The 19,635-nt window shown below is 47.7% G+C and overlaps 1 protein-coding gene across 2 annotated transcripts in view; it reads left to right on the top strand.

The window, feature by feature from the left end:
- TXNRD1 (thioredoxin reductase 1) overlaps window positions 1-13,145 on the top strand; it is a 105,101-nt gene extending 91,956 nt beyond the window's left edge. Inside the window, exons 14-15 of one of the 2 annotated variants that reach the window (XR_015253384.1) lie at window positions 10,931-11,100; window positions 11,333-13,145. Coding sequence is in view for 1 of the 2 variants with exons in the window: in XM_086712491.1 (XP_086568617.1) it covers window positions 10,931-10,993 (63 nt within the window). In the remaining variant the exon portion in view is untranslated. Of the gene's footprint in view, window positions 1-10,930 lie in introns of both variants that reach the window. The other variant, XM_086712491.1, reaches the window with a different exon arrangement.
- The last annotated feature ends 6,490 nt before the right edge of the window (window positions 13,146-19,635 follow it).

Genomic DNA, 19,635 nt, shown 5'->3' with positions numbered 1-19,635 from the left:
ATGACTTCACGGTTCCTGAGTTTGATCCCTGTCGGCCACTGTACTGACAGCTCAGAGCTTGGAGCCTGCTGCAAAATCTGTGTGTCCCCTCTCTCTGTCTGTGCCCTCCCCGTTCATGCTGTCTCTCTCTGTCTCTCAAAAATAAATAAACATTTAAAAAATTTTTAGAATTAACATGGAGAGCATAAAAACATGGGAAAGTGTTTATAGACTATAAAAGAAAAAGCTACAGATGGAAATTTAAAAACACTTGATTAAAACAACATAAACATGTAAATCAAGATATACATTAGAAGGTACATTGAGACATAAGGTTATTATCATATAAAATCAGTGGGCTTATGAGCAAGTAAGTAACACTTGTGATAACTTCTACAGTGGAGTCTAGAATATTTTTAAAGAAACAAACCCCTTCAGTACTTTCTAAAGAGATGAGATCCAGTTTGCTATTTTCCAGGGTCTATTTGGTGAGCTGTGAAAGGCCTCCTTGGATCGGGGGCTTTTGAAAATTTCCACCTCCCACCTCCTGGTGCAGAGCGGTTCAGACCTGGCAAAATTATTCTTGGCAAATGCACGCTGGTCTCAGAATTCTCAGTGCAAAGAGCCTCCAGCAACCAAGGTGCTATAATCTGGAGCGGGCAAGCTTCGCCAACAGAGGGGATTGGACAGAGGGCTTTTCAGGCTTTATTTCCAAATCTGTTCCTTCTGCCCCCCACCCCAACTTTAGTACACAAGCCAGGGGTGCAGTTTTCCAACCACCAGGTCTGTGTGGTTGTATCACGTGGAAAGAAGCCTTGCACCGGCCCCTTCCCTTCCCTCTGCTCTGTCCCTGCAGCCGAGCGCAGACCTCCGAGCCCGCAGCCTGTCCAGTGCCCCCTCGGCCCCCTCTCGCTGGGGCACCCACCTGTGGCCTGACAGAGCACCCCGGCACTTGCGGAAACATTCTCACACCTCTTCCCGCCGGGCAGCCCGTGGCCTTAACGAGACAGTTTGACTCTTTGTGAGACCTGCTGGTGTCCTGCCCAGGTATTTGGTTGACTTGCTCCTGGAACCGCAGCATCGAACCATCCAGGCCCTCATTTGCAACAACCACATTCCGGGACACCGAAATAGGTCTCTGTGGAGGTCCAGGTGGGGCCGGCCTGGGCTCTGCCCCACGCAGAGCACCCCAGCGCCACCAGGGTGGGCAGAAGCCATTTGGGGCCATTGAGAGAGGGTCTCCCGAGGCTCCTGTTGGGTCCTTCCTTCTAGCCCAATTTCTGGGCCTCCCAGTTACGTGAGTCGGAGCAGACGGACTAGCGGGGACGGAGTGTGTAGCTGGGTCAACGTGGCATTTGCAGGAAAAGCAAAGGCTTTCACTTCTCGGCTCTGCCATCCACGAAGGCAAGCTTACTGACTGCTCTCATCCCTTCAACACTAGCGAGGTCCCTGCTGAGCTAGTTTCATCTTCTGTAGTCTCCTCCGCAGCTCTTCAGGACGAGGCCCAGACAGGGCGAGTGGTTGGCCCAGGGTCACCCAGCTTGCAGTAGGAAAAGCCGGCATCCAAACACAGACGGGCTTTCCTCCCCGGGGGGAGGACTTCATCCTCACCCCGCACGACCTCCTTCTGCCTTATGAGGCCAGTTTCTCCCACAAAGCAGCAGAGTGACTGTACCCCACGTTCCCCTCTCCATGAATGCAAACTGCAGACGTTCTGGACGCTGAAAGTTTGGGTGTTTGTTTCTCTCTTAAACATACTCCTAGCTCCAAAATGTAGACAGTGTGGCAAATCCTGCCCCGGGCCGCCAGGAGGCTCTTGGCGGTTTTGATTTATTTCCCTTACTGCAAACGTTCGTATGTTCTACGGAGGAAATCCCCCAGAGTCACAAAATAGTACGTACTATATAAGGTCCCATTTTTGTTAAAGGGAGAAAAAATTCAAAGGACAAGAGAGGTACCTGTCAATACGTTTCCTCTCCTGGGAGGACAGTTCTCCAAGCTACACTCTCTCACACCGAGGGCAGCGCTGGGCTGTCGGGATGCTGAGCTGGCCGGCCTGGCTGTCGATCTGTGACAATAAAAGCCGCCTTCCGTCCTTAGGTGACTTGGACCCTTCCTGCCTTCATCGCTGCCCCTCCCCCAGGGCCAAGCCTAGATGGCCAGAGAACTCGGAATGGATTTCGGTGGTGGCGCTTTCTGCAACCTGATGTGGAGTCATGTAGGGACTTTCATCCATTCCTTCAACAAACATGTCTTTTATTTGCGAGGTGCTGTGCTAAACGCCAAGGATGCAGAAATGAGCAAGACACGAGGCTCCTGCATCGAACACTTGCCAGAGGCTGTGGCTGTGTCTTATTCGTCTCTGTCTTCCATGTTTAGCGTAGTCCCTGCTACCTCGTGGTGGGGCGGGGGGCTGGCTCACCTAACCATGAATGAACGGGATCCCTGTCCTTAACAACTCTGGGTCCAGGAAAGGGATAAAGAAATGAGCTTGCTGAGGTGTCTTTGGTAGCACGTCCCGGGCGGGGCGGGGAGGCACACAGTAGGGAGGATCCATTCTGGGATCTGGGAGGGGGAGACTGGTGCCAATTCAGCCTTTATTCGTTTCCCAAGCCCCTGTCTTCTCATCCTGCCCAACTGCATGGTTAACTCCATGGGAAAGACAAGCTCCGTGCGTCAGGGCCGAGACTGCGTTGTGAATGCCAGTGAGGAGGCGGGACAAAGGGGGCGCCTGAAAAGGGTGCCCCTTTTTAGGTCCCTAAAAAGGGTGGTGATGAAGACAGTGTGAAGTCTCGCCTAGTTAATCCAACATGTTTTCTTTCCCTTTGCTAGCTCTCAAGTCGAGGGGGGGGGGCGGACTGTGGGGAGCGGTGGAGGCCTGGAGAGTTTATAGATGGGGCTATTTAGTTTTCAAAATGAGTTTCACAGCCCTAAAAACCCTCTGTACCCCTCCTAGGCACCCGTCCCCCTAACCCCTGACAGCCACCGGTCTTTCCACTGTCTCCCTAGTTTTGCCTTTTCCAGAGTGCCAGAAAATCGGAGTCGTGCAGTACGTACGTAGCCTTTTCACATGAGCTGCTTTCACATAGCAGTATGCATTCGAGGTCCCTTCGTGTCTTTTTATGGCTTGCTAGCTCATTTCGTTTTTTTTTTTTTTTAAGTTTACTTATTTATTTTGAGAGACAGAGACAGAGACAGCGAGAGAATCCCGGGCAGGTACCACCTGTTGGCACAGAGCCCACAGTGGGGCTTGAGCTCCCGAACCGTGAAGCCATGACCTGAGCGGAAACCAAGAGTCAGACGCTTAACTGACTGAGCCACCCAGGCACCCCTAGCTCACTTCTTTCTTAGCACTGAATAATATTCCATTGTCTGGATGTGCCACAGTTTATTTATCCGTTCACCTGCTGAAGGGTGTCTGGGTCGTAGCTTCCAAGTTTCGATAGTCGTGAATAAAGCTGCTATGAACATTCACACGCGGGTTCTTGTGTGGACCTGGGTTCCGCCTCCTTCAGCTAAATGCCCGTGGAGTAACTTTGGCCATTCTGCTTCCTGATTCGTGACCCAACAGGAAAGATCCAGCTAGGAAGTGCACCGTCGAGGGCAGAACCAGAGGTAAGGTGGTTAACGAACGGGATTAAAAGAAGGATTTACACTCATTAAAATCAGTCAGTTTATACATAGTCCCCGAATGCATATGTTGTGCTAGAAACCAGGTCCTAGGGATTCAGTAATGAACCAAAGGGTCTGCTCCCCCAAATATGACTTTCCGGTCAGAGCCCCTTGTCCCTCTCCAGGGACCATGCCTGTGAAAGTGTAGTTGTAGGCTAGGCACTCTGAGGACCCCAGGGACACTGGGGTGTCTGGTGTTCATGGGGTAATGAGTAGGGGGCACAGAAGGAGGACATGGGCAAGAGGAGCCCCGTGGTAGCCTGCAGCCTCCTGCATCGTCTTCCCACCCCTACAAAGTTCCCTCCCGACCGTTTGGAGGTAGTCACACTGCTGTCTGTCCCCCATCTAGAAAATACAGCCACCTGCAGCTTCCTGATCACTACAAGGTAACTTCAGTCCTTCACATGGGGCTTGTGGATCCCTTTCCGTTACTAATGATAATAGCTAACTGCATTGAGCATTCTGTATTTCCCGGGCACCATTTTAACGTGCGTTAGTCAGTGTGAAATTCTCACAACAACCCCGCGAGGTAGGTCCTGTGCTATTCTCCTCATACCCATTTGTCAGATGATGCTGAAGTAGAGCAAGGTGAGTTAGCTTGTCCAAGAGCACACAGCTGATAATCCAGAGTCAGGATTTGAACCCAGGAAGCCTTGAGTTCAGCACTCAGTCTCCTAACCTGTAGGCGCTGACGTCTTTGATTATACCACGGTGGTAGGATATAGTCCATGCACAGGAGGAGCTCGTGGGTTCTTGAGGGAGAAAGACCTATAAATAAGTAGCTGTAATGTAGCACAGTCAGAATTAAAATCGTGGTGTGTGTCTGGGACTGTAAAAATACTGAAGGAGAAACTGACTGCCCCGGAATGCTTTATCGTCCTTCCTTCCCCCTTCCCTTCCTTTCTCTCTGTTTCTTCCTTTCTTTCTTCCATCTCCAAATATATATTATGTTCAAGGGTAGAGACCATGATAGAATATGAGAAACACAGGGTTCTGCCCCTGTGGATCACTGTCTAATGGGGAAAACAGAGTAAGCAATGATTATATTAATCTGATAAGTCTTGTATAAAGGGACCAAATTGTCCTGGCTTTAGCACAGAAAGGCCCCACTTCTGGGAACCCCCTCAGTCCTAGTCACACCGGATGGTTGGTTACCTCAGTTGTGTGAAAAGGCAAGCGTAAAGTATTGTCTTTCGTTGGATGTATTTCTGAATTTGCTCATTGGACGGGTGTCAGGTGGAATTTCCCTGCTGTTTTTATGTTGCTTCTCTTTTGATCACCAGGGAGGTTGAACAGTACTCTCAGTGCTTTTCAATGTCGTGTATTTTCTTGTTTGTGAACCAGCTGCTCCTGTCTGTGTCAGAATTGGTCTACGGAGGCAGAGGTTCTCAAACTTGAGTGGGCATCAGAATCCCCTGGAGGGAGGGCTTGTTGAAACATGGGTGGCTGTTTCTGATTCAGCAGGTCTGGGGTGGGGCCTGAGAATGGGCGCTTCTAACAAGCTCCCAGGTGATGCTGCAGCATGGTCAGGGGCCACCCTTGGGAAACCACTGTACTGAGGTGTTTTGTGGGAGCTCTGCATTTCACAAAGTGGCTCTCAACCTGGCTGCACATTAGAATCACCCGGGAGCTTGCCAAAGTGCAGATGTTCAGGCGCTACCCTAGACCAAGTGAATCGGATTGAAACTTGGACATTAGTATCTTTAAAAGTTTCCCATGTAATTTCTTCATTTCTGTAGGAAAGGGCCGCAGCTGGGAAGGTGAAGGAAAGAAAATGCTTCCTACTTTTTTTGAAATAGATTGTAGTATGTTTGCGTTTTGTATTTTCAAAACTAAATTAAAATAACCTAAACCTAGATCCCAGAGATTGTCTCCTCTGTCTTTTCCTCAACGTTTTATAGTTTTATGTTCAACATTTAAGTCCGCGACAAATTTAGAGTTAATTTTTGTACAAGAGTGTGTGGTTTAGATTAAGGGTTTTGTTTCTTTGTTTGCCTACAGATGTCCCATCACACGACCACCATGTGTTAAATGCAGAGGCTACCTTTCCTCCATTGAATTACTTTTGCACCTACCCAGAATCAGTTGGGTATGTTTGTATAGATCTATTTCTGGGTTCTCTGTTCTTTTTCATTGATCTATGTGTCTATTCCTCTACCAATACCACACACCCTTGATTACTCTGGCTTCATAATAAGTCTTGAAATTGAGTGGGCTGATTCCTCCTACTTTATTCTTCTCTTTCAAAATTGTTTTACCTATTCTAGTTCCTTTCCCTTCCCATATAAAGTTTAGAATAATCTTGTCTATGTCTACAAAAATCTTGCTGGGAGTTTGATAGAAATTGGGTTAAACCTGTATAGCAATTTGGAGAGAATTAACATCCTCACTATATTGAACCTGCCAATCTATGAACATGGTATGTCTCTTTAGATTTTTTATTTCTCTCTAAATATTTTGTAGTTTTCAGCATACAAGTCCCGTAAATGTTTTGTTGATTTACACCTAAATATCTCACCTTTTTGTGAACAACTGTAAATGATACTGTTTTTATAACTTTGATGTCCATCTGTTCATAGTATATAGAAATACAATAATTTTTATACATGGACAATCATGTCCTCTGCAAATGTATCCTCTTTTCTAGTCTGTATGCCTTTCATTTCCATTTGTTGTTGTTGTTGCTGTTGTCATTGTTTTTTGCCTTACTTCATTGTCTAGACCTTACAGCACTGTGTAGAATAAGAGTAGTGAGAGTAGACACTTTGCCTTCTTCCCAGGCTTAAGGAGAAACATTCATCAGTCTTTCACCATTAGGTATGTTAGCTGTAGGGTGTTTTTTGTAGATGTTCTTTATCAAGTTGAGAAAGTGATTCTTTATTCCTATTTTTCTGTGAGTTTTTAACATGAATGGGCATTGAATTTTGTCAATGCTATTTCCGCATCAATTTATATGATCATGTGAATTTTCTTCTTTAGCCTATTAATACGGTGGATTCCATTCATTGATTTTTCAAATATTGAATCAGCCTCGTATCCCTAGGTTATGGCGTACAATTCCTCCTGTATTTAGCTGAATTCTACTTGCTAATATTTCATTATTGATTTTTATGTCTATGTTCACAGGGACATTGATCTATAGTTTTCTTTTTTGTACTGTCTTTGTCTGGTTTTGATATCATGGTCATACTCGTGTCATACAGTGAATTGGGAAGTGTTTTCCTGCTTCTTGTATTTTCTGATGGAGAATGTACAGAGATAGTGTTAATTCTTCTTTAAACACTTGGTAGAATTCCAGTGAAACCATCTGGGTCTGGAGACTTCTTTTTTTGGGCGTTTTCAAATTACAAATTCAATTTCCTTAACAGTTGTAGGCATATTCAAATTTTCTAGCTCATATTAAGTGAGTCTTTGCGTTTTTCGAGGAATTGGTCCATTTTATCTAAGTTGTCAAAAAATGTGTTCTCAACAGCTTTTTAAAATTCACTCTCCTCCATTAGTTCCTCTCACATTGAAATAAGATGCTGATTCCCCCCACGCCTTCCCCACACTCATTCAGGTCACAGAGCTGATAAATGACAAAAAACCGTATTCTGTATCTCAACCCAGAGCCCGCATTCTGGACCCTCAGGCAGAGCCCAGGATGGGGCAGGCTCCATGTAAATTCAGTGTTTCAGGGAACCAGCTGGCCTTGGGCATCTCTAAAGTGTCCTGCAGCCCAGGGCTGGAGACCCTCTCAGTCACCTAAACCTCCCTGGAGGAAGGGAGGTGGCAGCCCCTTCCTCGAGATCAGATTTGGGAAGAAACTCAGGGGAGCCTGGGCACCACTAGGTGGCGCTCCGAACACACAGTTACCTGCAGCGGCCAGTGGTGGCTGTACGAGGCTCAGTTCGGCAAGCCCGGCCTGTGGGGCATTTTGTTCTTTCTGGGAGATGAACTCTAGAGCCTGGAGCCTGCAAGGGCCCCAGGAGCTCCGGGCTGGTGGAGTTTGCCAACCCTTTCTCAGACTTCCCTGTGGACAGAGGCGTGAAGGCTTGAGAGGGTGGTGCTGGGGGGCGGCTGTGAGGTACAGAAGCACCAAAGAGCAGCTGGAGAGACTACGTCCACACTGAGACAAGGCCGGCCACCCAGAGCCTCTGTCTGCTTAGGAAGCGGTGATAACCCAGAGCTGGGCCCGGCGCAGAGTGCTGAAGAATCCACCTCGTTCCCTTCTGGGCCTGCCTTTCAACACCCTCCACCAGCTCCAGCCCCCTGCAGAGTCCCACCGACCCCTCCCCCTCCCCCTCATCAAGCATACTCCAAGGCAAGAGTCCTCTGGAGTCAGCTGGAAGGTCCAAGGTAGGTCCCCCCCACCCCCCTCGCCACAAACCACGTGCCTTGGGAAACTCTTGCACAGCATCTTTGCTAGATTCTGGACTGGGTCTAAAATCCGACCCGCTCTGCTGTTGCCCTGGGCCAGTTCACCCCTCCTGAGGCAACCTGGTGTTCCCCCGCTGCCAGGAGGTCACCCCACGGATGCCGCACTGAGCGCCGACGTCCCATAGGCACAGCCCACGATGGCCCAGAACTCCGGGGTTCAAGCCGTCCTCCTGCCTCAGCTCAGCCCCCTAAGTAGCCGGGATGCCAGGCACCCACCACTGCTCCTGGCTGGATTAAGTCCAAGTCCTGAATCAACCCCTCCCAGGCTGTGCCACCTTGGCGAAGCTACTCAACCGTGGCGAGCCTCAGGTTCGGGTCTGTCGCACGCGGATAATAATGGCACTCACCTCACAGTGCTGTGCGGCTTGAATCTGGGTAGATATGCGTGCGGCACAGAGCAAGCACTCGATGGTTGGGTGTTAGCGGCTATTTATACGGTCTCTCCTGTCGTGAGGTTCTGTGTCCTCCCCAGCCCTGCCTGAAGAGCAGCTACATCCGTTTCCTAGTACTGCTGCAACAAAGGCCCGTAAACTTAGTGCCTTCAACAGCGCAGAGTTATTCGGTAACAGTTCCAGAGGCCAGAAGTCTATAATCTAGGGGTTGGTAGAGCTGCATTGTTTCTGGAGGCTTCAGGGGGGAATATCTACTTCCTTGTTTGACCCAGCTTCCAGTCCACATTTCTTTTTCTTTTCTTTTTAATATTTACTTATTTTTCAGAGAGAGAGAGAGAGGGAGGAAGGGACGGGGATTTCGAGTGGGGGAGGGGCAGAGAGAGAGGGGGACAGAGGATCCCAAAGCCGGCTCCGCGCTGACAGCACTGATGGGGGGCTCGAACTTACGAACCATGAGATCGTGACCCGAGCCCGAGTCACACCGAAGTCAGACGCTTAACCACTGAGCCACCCAGACGCCCCGCCCCAGCCACCCACATTTCCTGACTCCCCTTTCTTCCTACCCTTCCTCCTCCTCCTCCTCCCCACCCCTCTTCTTTTTTTTTTTTTTTTTTTTTCAACGTTTATTTATTTTTGGGACAGAGAGAGACAGAGCATGAACGGGCGAGGGGCAGAGAGAGAGGGAGACACAGAATCGGAAACAGGCTCCAGGCTCTGAGCCATCAGCCCAGAGCCCGACGCGGGGCTCGAACTCACGGAGCGCGAGATCGTGACCTGGCTGAAGTCGGACGCTTAACCGACTGCGCCACCCAGGCGCCCCCCACCCCTCTTCTTTAATATGTTTGTGATTAATAATAATTCTTCCTGGGGTAAGAAGGAGAAGATGGGAAGTGGGAAAGCTAGCCCACAGTGAGACTTCAGGAATAAATTTTCATCTAATAGAGTTCAGTAACTTCCCCAAGGGTCGGGCTTCTCTGCCACTCTGTCAGTCCTCAGTACGTATCGTCAGCCAGTGACGGCAACAATGAGGTGTCGGAAAACCGAGGAAGCGCACGGGACAGGAATGAAAACGGACATCATTTGAAGCTGTAGGTGTGTAAGAATGCCCTGTGCAAAAGATTTTCATCACAGCGTTGCCTGTAACATGGAACAGCTAGAAGAAACAGTGGAGTTTGGTTAAGTAAGCTGTGGTGTATCAGTGAAAAGAAATGCCGTGCTGTTATTTAAAATCATACGGCGACTGTGAAACATGAGGAAAGTTTACAGAATAATATTAGGAGAAAAATGTATGCGTAAAATCATATATATGTGTATACCTGCTGTGATTAAAATCATGTAAGGATTGTGTGGGTGTGTAAGAATTAAAATTAGAAAGCCGTCATTAATGAATGGAAATAATTATTTTGTAAGACTGCTGGGGTTTTGAGCAGTTAAAAATACCCTTAACCTCTTCTACGGTGGCCGCTGTGTTTTATTTCTTCAAAAGAACTGTGCAGTAATTTCTGGACAGGTGAACCAGTTGGTTGCCATTTCCGGGGACTGCGTGGCGAGCACATTACCCCACCTTCCCTGGTGGTCACCCTGTGATCTTGAGGGTCCCAGCCTTCAGCCCACGGGGTGCGACAGCGTATTTCCAATTTTCACACGGCTGGGATAGTGCTTCTGATGGTGGGTACAAAGCCTGAACCGGCCTTTTCCACAGCTTCCCCCACATCTTTCACTCCATTTTAACAGCACTATAAAGTCAATATATCACCTTTAAAAAGCAGCGGCAACAGAAGCACTTTTTGAAAATACGTCGTAAGGACGTTTTTTAATGTTCTCCTGCCGTGTCCTTGGACCCATCTTCTGCCCGTTTTTTTTCCTACCGTCTGTTTTTTTTTAGCGCTGTGACCTACAAACTTCGGTTATATCAGAATCATGGGGAGGATCCAGTTGTTTTTTTTTTTTTTTAATGTCTGTTTATTTAGAGAGAGAGACAGGGACAGAGAGAGCCAAGCAGGGGAGGAGCAGAGAGAGAAGGAGAGAATCCCAAGAGCCTCTGCACTGACAGTGAAGACACGGGGCTCGATCTCACGAACCTTGAGATCATGACCTGAGCCGAAATCAGGAGTCAGCCACTTAACAGACTGAGCCACCCAGGCGCCCCGGGTCCAGTTCTCTAAGATGCAGACTCTTGGGTCTCACTTCCAGAGTCTCTTTAGTCCGGTTCCCGAGTGGGGTCCTTTCTCTGCATTTTTACCACGCTCTCCAGGTGATTGATTGTACTGCATCCTGATTTGAGCAAGAATCACAGAATTCTACTACCCTGGGGCGGTGGGGGCGGGGGGCTCTTGAAAGATGAGCAAAACCCAGAGGGGATAAAGAGAAGAGGCCATCAGAAGGGAATCAACCCTGGGCTTGCCGCTCTCTCATTCAACTGCATGATCAAACACACGAATAAAAAATGACTTGACCTTTCCTTTCAGAACTCCTTGGATGGGAACCTGCACATCCCAGGAGAAACTTTGGCAAAGACTGTGTGCACCTGATCTGGGTCAAAATGAAACAGCCAAGCTGAACACCGTGCCCTTGGGGAATGACAAATGGAATGTTTTCAGAAGCTGCATTTGAACAACTGATTGGGATCGTGACCGAGGTTAACAGTCCTTTGCAATTTGATACAGGCATGGGTTTGCATGATGCCACCATTTTAGTAAGCTTCGTCTGCTCTGCTTAGAATGTATTATTATTAACACATTTCATTGATTCTAAGATGCAGTGCCCACCCCCTCCACACACGTTTTTAGCAGCTGCATAATCGGAATATGTCTTATTGTCTTTGACACAAGGTCGTGACATGGTTGTCATTGCCTGACACCTTCTTTCAGAAACCCAGTTCAGCAGCCTTGAGAGAAACGCTTCCTCCTCACGCCATCGATTGCCCGGAGCGCTGACTTTGTGTTGAAAACTATGAACATTGACAACATTGAGTTGAAAAATCACTGAGAAGATTTGGACTCTGGCAGCATTTTGCGAATAACTTAACCACTTGTTTCCGCTTTTTGCCTCTTTAGGCGCGCCCAAGGGTGACCTGTGATAAATCCACGCAAGTCACTAAATAAATACTTTTGAGGGGCGCCTGGGTGGCTCAGTCGGTTAAGCGTCCGGCTTCGGCTCGGGTCATGATCTCACAGTCTGTGAGTTCGAGCCCCGCGTCGGGCTCTGTGCTGACAGCTCAGAGCCTGGAGCCTGTTTCAGATTCTGTGTCTCCCTCTCTCTGACCCTCCCCTGTTCATGCTCTGTCTCTCTCGGTCTCAAAAATAAATAAACGTTAAAAAAAGGTTTTTTTTAAATAAATACTTTTGAGAAGTCTCAAACATTTTAAGAGATCCGAAAGCATTGCATCGTAGTTAATTGGCAGCATTTTTTCCCCCTTTCTTCACGGTACATACAATAATAGTGTACTTTTTATAAGTGACGGCATCTTGGACATGGTGGCTTGTAGAAAGAGCTCACACATGTAGCTCCTCTTACGTGTCAGGCGTTAAGACTCTCTGCCCATGAACTCATTCGAATCCTCATTCCTGTTAGGCCCGGTTTACAGATAAGGAAACTGAGGTGCTTAGGAGATGCAGAAACTGAGGTGCAGCCAGAGACTGGTAGAGCTGGGTAGGATCCAGGGCAAGAGGTCAGCTCCAGGGTCCAGGCTCAGACACTGTACTACAGGATCTCACGTAGAAGTGTGTAAGTTTGTAATGTGTCAAATACCTGCTGAAGGATTTTCAACCAGATTTGTATTCTAGCGAGCATAGTATTGATTAGGGGGGAGAGTGTGCCAACACAAGGTGCCAGCATGTTGCAAAGACAAGGTCAGTCCTGTGACAGGCAAAAGGGCAGCAAAAGTAGCCAGGATCAAGGTTATTTCTCACCTGAACTCCCCAGCAGGCATTGCCTCGTTGTACAGGGACACCTCACATCGGAAAGGTTCTCGTGGTTTCTCATTGTGTTCTATGGAGCATTGAAAAAAGCAGAAACAAAAGTTATTTGGCTACTCATCGTTTTCCGTAGCTTTGGATTAAAATGGGTGTGAGTCTTTTTTAATGTTTGTTTATTTGAGAGAGATATAGAGCAAGTGAGGGAGGGGCAGAAAGAGGGGGGAGAAAGAGAATCCCAGGCAGGCACCGAGCTGTCAGCACAGAGCCCGATGTGGGGCTCGAACTCACCAACTATGAGATCATGACCTGAGCCGAAACCAAGAGTTGGACACTTAACCCACTGAGCCACCCAGGCGCCCCGAAATGGGTGTGAATTTAATGATGAATTTTGTACAGGCATTGGCTGTCTTTGTCAGGGGAAGAGGCACTCCCAGTTCTGAAGGACTGAATTCAGGCTTAAACTATTATCCTTCAAGAAGGAGTAAATGGACCAATTAAGACAAAAGGTAAAAATGTGGGTTCAGTGTTGGCCTAATGGTAAAGCCTTGCTCCCAAGTTTACTTCATTTAGCAGAGTTCCTTAAAAGCCTGACTTAGCACACATTTTCTTTTCTTTTCTTTTTGCCACACATGACAGAATTGATGTGATGACAATGAAACATGAGATATGAATGGAGTTGATTGTGGAGACTGAATCTTTGGAGGCTCGGTTCGTTTAAAGATGCCAAAAGTTACCATCTTGGTAATAAAACAGGAACAAAAGAATCCGTCATCTTTGTTCATGGAAAATGTCTTTGGAAAACTGTTTTTTTATCCCAAGGTAAAAACAGCCCCCAAAAGAGAGCAGGATCAAAGACCCAGAAAGTCCACCATCTGACCCAAGCTTCTTACTTGCTCAGCAAGAAGATGGTTTATAGAATCTCCCTGGACAGGAACTTCCAGGAGGAGCACGCGACTTCATCCCTGCCAGCACTTTCTTCTCTGACTTCCCCGCCATCTGCCTTCTGCACCCACACGTTTGGGAGCATCTGAATTCTCAAAATATCATGAGAAGAAATTGCCCAGGTCCTGAATGTGCTCTGCAGCATGAACTCTTGTCAATTCAGCCCAAATTTTCTGGATTTTACAGCTTCCGTACTTCAACATTGCATTCATTGCCTGAAAAAAAGGGTAGAAAATTTTAGGAAACTTTTATAAGTAATTTTAAGCATTATTTTTGTATTAAATCAAATGCAGCTGTATGACGGAGAAAAATGTGAAATCTGGGTGAATTTGAAAGAGGAAATTAAAAAGAGCAGATACAGTTCTGGCTTTCTGGTCAGCTTCAGACTAGACCCCCAAGCCCCCGGGGTTGAGCATTCATTTTCTTCTACCCTGAGGGACACTGATGTGGAAAAGTTTGAGAAACTCTGCTTTACAAAGAGTCCCTTGAGCCTCATGGCCACTGGGCTTTAAGCAGAAAAATATACCCGGTTCCTTCTGTCCTGGGCTGCCTTCCCATTGCTGTCCACCCATGACCATGGTCTGCCCATTGGTGGGCACTGGGAGTTGAGGGCTCCCTTGGCAGAATGTTCCCTGCAGTTTCATCCCAGGAGCCCATGTTGTGTGGTTTTCAAAGCTAAATTAGAGATCACCCTTCAAGTTCCTTCTTCTGCTCCATCCCATCTGGTTTTGGTGTAGTAAGGGGTTAGAGCTGTGATGGGCGCCGTCTGGGAGGCCAGCAAGAGCACCTGGAAAAACCAACAGAGCCCACACCTATTTGAATAGACAGGATGGAATCTTTGCAAATCTTTGAATAACATTTTCCCCGTTGTATTGGGCTTAATGAAGGGAACACGTCTCCGTGTATTTTAATATTCATTCGTTCATTCCGTAAAATTTTTGAGCTGCCTTAGGCATGAGGAATACAGCCACAAAAAACCAGATAAAAATCCCTGCCTTTATGCAGCGTATGTGCCAAAGTGGGGAGAGAGATCATTTTAAAAATGATAAAAGTAGGGGCGCCTGGGTGGCGCAGTCGGTTAAGCGTCCGACGTCAGCCAGGTCACGATCTCGCGGTCCGTGAGTTCGAGCCCCGCGTCAGGCTCTGGGCTGATGGCTCAGAGCCTGGAGCCTGTTTCCGATTCTGTGTCTCCCTCTCTCTCTGCCCCTCCCCCCTTCATGCTCTGTCTCTCTCTGTCCCAAAAATAAATAAACGTTGAAAAAAAAAAAAAAAAAGATTATCTTTAAAAAAAAAATGATAAAAGTATCTAGAGTCATGGTGATCTATAAAGAAAAATGAGGGAAGAGGGATGGGAGCTTGTGTGTGTTAATGGGTACGTGGCAGTAGTCAAGAGGATGATCAAATACCACTGAGCAGGTGACATTTGAGGGGCAAAGCAACTGAAGCATTTGGATCTGTTGCTTTGAAGGGACAGCCTGTCGTGTTGCCTGATGGGTCGGATACAGGGTCTGAGAGAAGGAGGGTAATTGAGGATGGTTCCAAAGTGCGATAGGCGGCTTACGACACGACACGGCATCCGGTGACCCTCACCTCCTGATACTCGTGTCCGTGTCCGTGTAGTTCTCCTTCTCTTGATTCGAGATGGACCCTGTTACTTGTTTCTAATGAATAGAATACGGCAGAGTTGATGAGATGTCACTTCTGTGATTAGGTTACAGAAGGTTGACTTCCTGTATTAGCAGTTTCTGCCTGTTGTCTTCTGTGCGTGCACACATCAACGAAACAGAGTGCCTCGCTGGAGAGGTCCACACGGCAAGGACCTGGGGGTGGCCCCTGACCAACAGCCAGGAAGGAACTGGGGTCCTCAGCCCAACAACTCATGGAGAACCGAATTCTGGCAACAGCCATACGAGCCTGGAGGGGGTCCTTCCCTGGCTGAGCTTTGAGATGAGCTCACAGCACCTACTGACACCGATATCAGCCTATGAACCCACCCGACAGCAGAGGGCTCCTCCAAGCCCTGTCGAGATCCCTCAGCCACAGGGACTGGGTGATAATACAAGTGGGTTTCAAGCTGTTAACTCTGGGGATAATTGGTTATGCAGTTCTATACATAACTAATAAACACAAGGTTTTTGATTTGGGCAACTGGAAGAATAAAATTACCATTTAGCATATCATAAGATGAGCATAGATAGAAGGGCTTTTTGGTGGGAAAATAGAAAATTTGGTCATGCATATGTACAATACACACACATTTCTGTTTCTGTTGATAACATGGTGGTGAGTTTTTCAAATGGTAGTTAGCTACCAGTATATATGCTCTCAATGTTCTCTGACGAACCACTTTAAAAAATGTTAATTAATGCATCTTCAAAAATCAGATTCTATAACAATTTTAGTCGCAATTATTTCTAGAAACTGAGAACATCAAATACAGTACCAACCCATTAATTCTGGTGTCTCACTTTTAGAATTTACTGATTTTTTTTTTTACAGTTTGCACAAAAACCGGGATAAAATTTATCTTTATATATCTATGAGGAGAAGAGTTACTGGAGCAAATTGACATACCAGTGATTTAAAAGCAAGAATGTTTACTTTTTAAAATTTTTTTAACGTTTTTATTTATTTTTGAGACAGAGAGAGACAGAGCATGAACAGGGGAGGGTCAGAGAGAGGGAGACACAGAATCCGAAACAGGCTCCAGGCTCTGAGCTGTCAGCACAGAGCCCGACGCGGGGCTCGAACTCACGGACCGCGAGATCATGACCTGAGCCGAAGTCGGCCGCTAAACCGACTGAGCCACCCAGGCGCCCCAAGAATGTTTAGTTTTTAGCATTTAAGAAGGATTTATTTACACGCTCACAAAGTCACTCACTGTAAGAAGTTTGCTCAACCTACTGAGGCTTTGAGTTAAGATAGCCTCCATGGAGACCAAAATTAAAGTACGAAGCCAAGAGAAACCGAAATTGGCAGACAGTGGTGATTGGTTGGATGTAAAGTCAGGAAGAAGGGACCATGCAGACACTGTATGATGCTCATTCTCTCGCTCATCTTTCTCGCCGAAGAGCACCATTTTGGTTCTGACATCATGTGGTCAGAGAGGTCTGGTTTTCACACGATCCCAGAAGGTAAATCGCCATTGATCTCGACCATTCTTTTTTTTTTTTAATTTTTTTTTTTCAACGTTTATTCATTTTTGGGACAGAGAGAGACAGAGCATGAATGGGGGAGGGGCAGAGAGAGAGGGAGACACAGAATCGGAAACAGGCTCCAGGCTCCGAGCCATCCGCCCAGAGCCCGACGCGGGGCTCGAACTCCCGGACCGCGAGATCGTGACCTGGCCGAAGTCGGACGCTCAACCGACTGCGCCACCCAGGCGCCCCTAATCTCGACCATTCTAATGATCCCCTTCCCTTTGCCCATGACTGGTTTAGGATGGGCATGTGACACAATCATGGTCAGTGAGATGTGAAGGAACTCTCCACTGGGGTACCTCTGTAGGGAGTTTTTTTGCTCTCTAAAAGAGAATGTTGAGGGAAACTTTCCTTTCTGCCTCTGGACGTTGGTGTCTGCTTGTGTTACTTGGAACCAGGCTGAGAGATCCAGCCAACGGGCCGAGGGTGGCCAAACGGAAAGACAGAGGAACTTGGATTCTTGATGCTGACGGTGAACCACCCCATCAACCAATCCTGGAACTGCCACATGTGGTGGCCTGTTATTTTATGTGAGATGGGACACGTCATGATGGTGTAAGCCATTTTGAGTTGGGTTTTCGGTTCCTCGCTGCTAAAAACATTCTGAGACGAGAAAATTCTAGGAAAAGGCCTAGTTTTCTGGTTTGGTCAGTGGATTCATTTCCCGAAAGGGAATTCAGAAGGAGAAGGTGGCTGGGCTGGGATATGGGGAGAAATGGTTACCTGGGCTCGGGTCATGCGTAGTGAGAGGTGCCTGTGGGACACTCAGGTGAGGACATCTGCGGAAGGACTGATGTGCAGATCTGGAGGTGAGGAGTGAGTTCTGAGTGGAGGTAGGGCGTGGGAGTCCTCATGGAGAACAGAGGTGATGGTTACAACACAGTCTTTGGCTTGTTCTTCTGGCCAAGCTTTATCTCTTAATGCCTGTGTAACCTGGGGCGGGGCACTCGACTTTTGAAAACTTCCATTTCCTCATTTGTAAAATGGAAAATGCTTTGTCTCAGTGTTGCCAAAGTAGGAATTCTTACCTCGACGTGGCAGAGACAATGCCAGATCTTCACCGGACCTGTTTTCCCTTCCTTTTGGGCCCATGAGCAAACCGCATGTCCCAGCATCCCCTGCTTTTAGGTGCGGTCACATGGGCCATATGGGTCACACGTGATGCTGTTTCTTCCTTCACCTGCCCTCTGGATGCAGAGAACCCCGGAAAGGCCTTGAGGCTCCAGAGGAGAGTGGAAGGGGCCTGGGCCTCTGAGTGACTTTGTGGAGAATCCCCAATCCCCAGTCACTTACATTGGACTATAACATGAGCAAACAACGAAACAAAACAAACAAAAAATCACCCGTGACCATGTTGTTTCTGCAGCGGCTACCATTCTTTACCCTGACTCACATCCACAGCATTTCCCCACGTCTGATACACAAGATGTCTTAGGTGGTGTCCAGCTTTAAATTTTGATTTGTTGCTCATTTGTTTAAAGGTATTAGGAAAAAATACACATATGCGTAAAACGAGCTCATCAGCCTTATGATCACGGAGAGGTTATTGCCTGAGACGAGGGCCGGTTTAATTTGTTAAAGAAAAATGTCGAGTTGATAACAGAACAGGTGTTGGTGGCAATGGCAAAAATTGTCCCGGTGACACGCCCACTCATGCTGCCTGATCTCGCGAGGTTGTTGGGCCGAAATGACGTGATGTGTGGAAAGTATCTCTCCCTGGCACGGAGGAAGGATGTGATACGTGGGAGCTCTTATCTTGTTAGCGGTCAAACCCGCGTTACGGGATTTATGCCACTGCATTGTATGTTCGCTGTTTGGTCATCACCATCACTAACTCTGAGCTCTTCGAGGATGGAGATCTGTTTTATTCCACTTAGAGCCTCTCGCAGTAGTTCAGCGCCTGGCACCTCATGGAAAACCAATAAATGGAGGCTGAGTGTTGATAACCTGGGGGCATGACCCCTTTTCCATCGTCGCTAGGATTACAAGTTTGAATGTAGCCACCCCTTGCAGACGAGACCTGTGTCTGACCCAGGGTTGGGTCCCACCACCCAGCACAGTACCTGGCACATAGTTAGAGCTCAAGAACTATTTGTCCGGGTGCCTGGGCGGCTGAGTCGGTTAAGCATCCAACTTCAGCTCAGGTCATGATCTCACGGTTCGTGGGGTTCAAGCCCCATGTCGGGCTCTGTGACGACAGCTCAGAGCCTGGAGCCTGCTTGGGATTCTGTGTCTGCTCCGTCTCTCAAAAATAAATAAATGTTAAAAAATGATTAAGAAAGGAAATATTTGTTGGGGAGGAACATACTGATTTTTTAAATGTCTATTTATTTTTGAGAAGGTGGGGGAGAGGCAGAGAGAGAGAGGGAGACAGAGGATCCAAAGCAGGCTCTGTGCTGACAGTGGAGAGCTGGATGTGGGGGCCCGAACTCCACAAACCGAGAGATCATGACCTGAGCCAAAGTCGGACGCTTAACCGACTGAGCCACCCCGGTGCCCCAGGAACACGTTGATTTGAGTCACTCTCATAGACTCCTACAATGAGCCCAGAGAACAATACGTCTCAGCTAAAGATAAGGAAAGGAAAGTCTGGAGAAGCAGAGTGACCCAAAAAGACCACAGAGGTACAGGAATGTGCAGTGGGGCCTTTGAAAGTCACGTGGGATGTGGAACAATTCTTCATTGTGCGACACTGTCCCAAGCGTTGCAGGCCATCTAGTATCTCTGCTTAATGCCCATTCGTGTCCACGGTGGCCCTGGTCATTGCGATCATCAAATATGTTCTGACGGATCTCCAAGACCCCCCATGGGGAACAGTGCCCCTACTGGTCCAACCCCCGCTCCCAAATGGATTAGAAACTAAGACACAGGGAGGGAGAGAGAGGCTTGCCAAAATGCCAGAGCCAGGATTTGGGCACAAATCTCTGACATTGCAGTAATAATCTTCTTCCAGTCACTGGCACTATGACTGATTCAGATCAAAAAGTGAGCTCCAGGGGGGAGCAGGGCTTTGGGGTTGGTCAAAGTGGTGCTGAGGTTTCTCTCACTGGCCAATGAGGAGAGGGTCCCCTGGGACTCCCCGTATCCTGACCCCTGTCCCTTCTACCCTCCCCC

The sequence above is a fragment of the Puma concolor genome, chromosome B4 (genome assembly GCF_028749965.1).
Source record: "Puma concolor isolate L17-30 chromosome B4, mPumCon1.1.hap2, whole genome shotgun sequence".
Lineage (NCBI taxonomy): Eukaryota > Metazoa > Chordata > Mammalia > Carnivora > Felidae > Puma > Puma concolor.
Note: the sequence above shows the minus strand (reverse complement) of the source record. Positions and strands in the feature narration are given on the sequence as shown.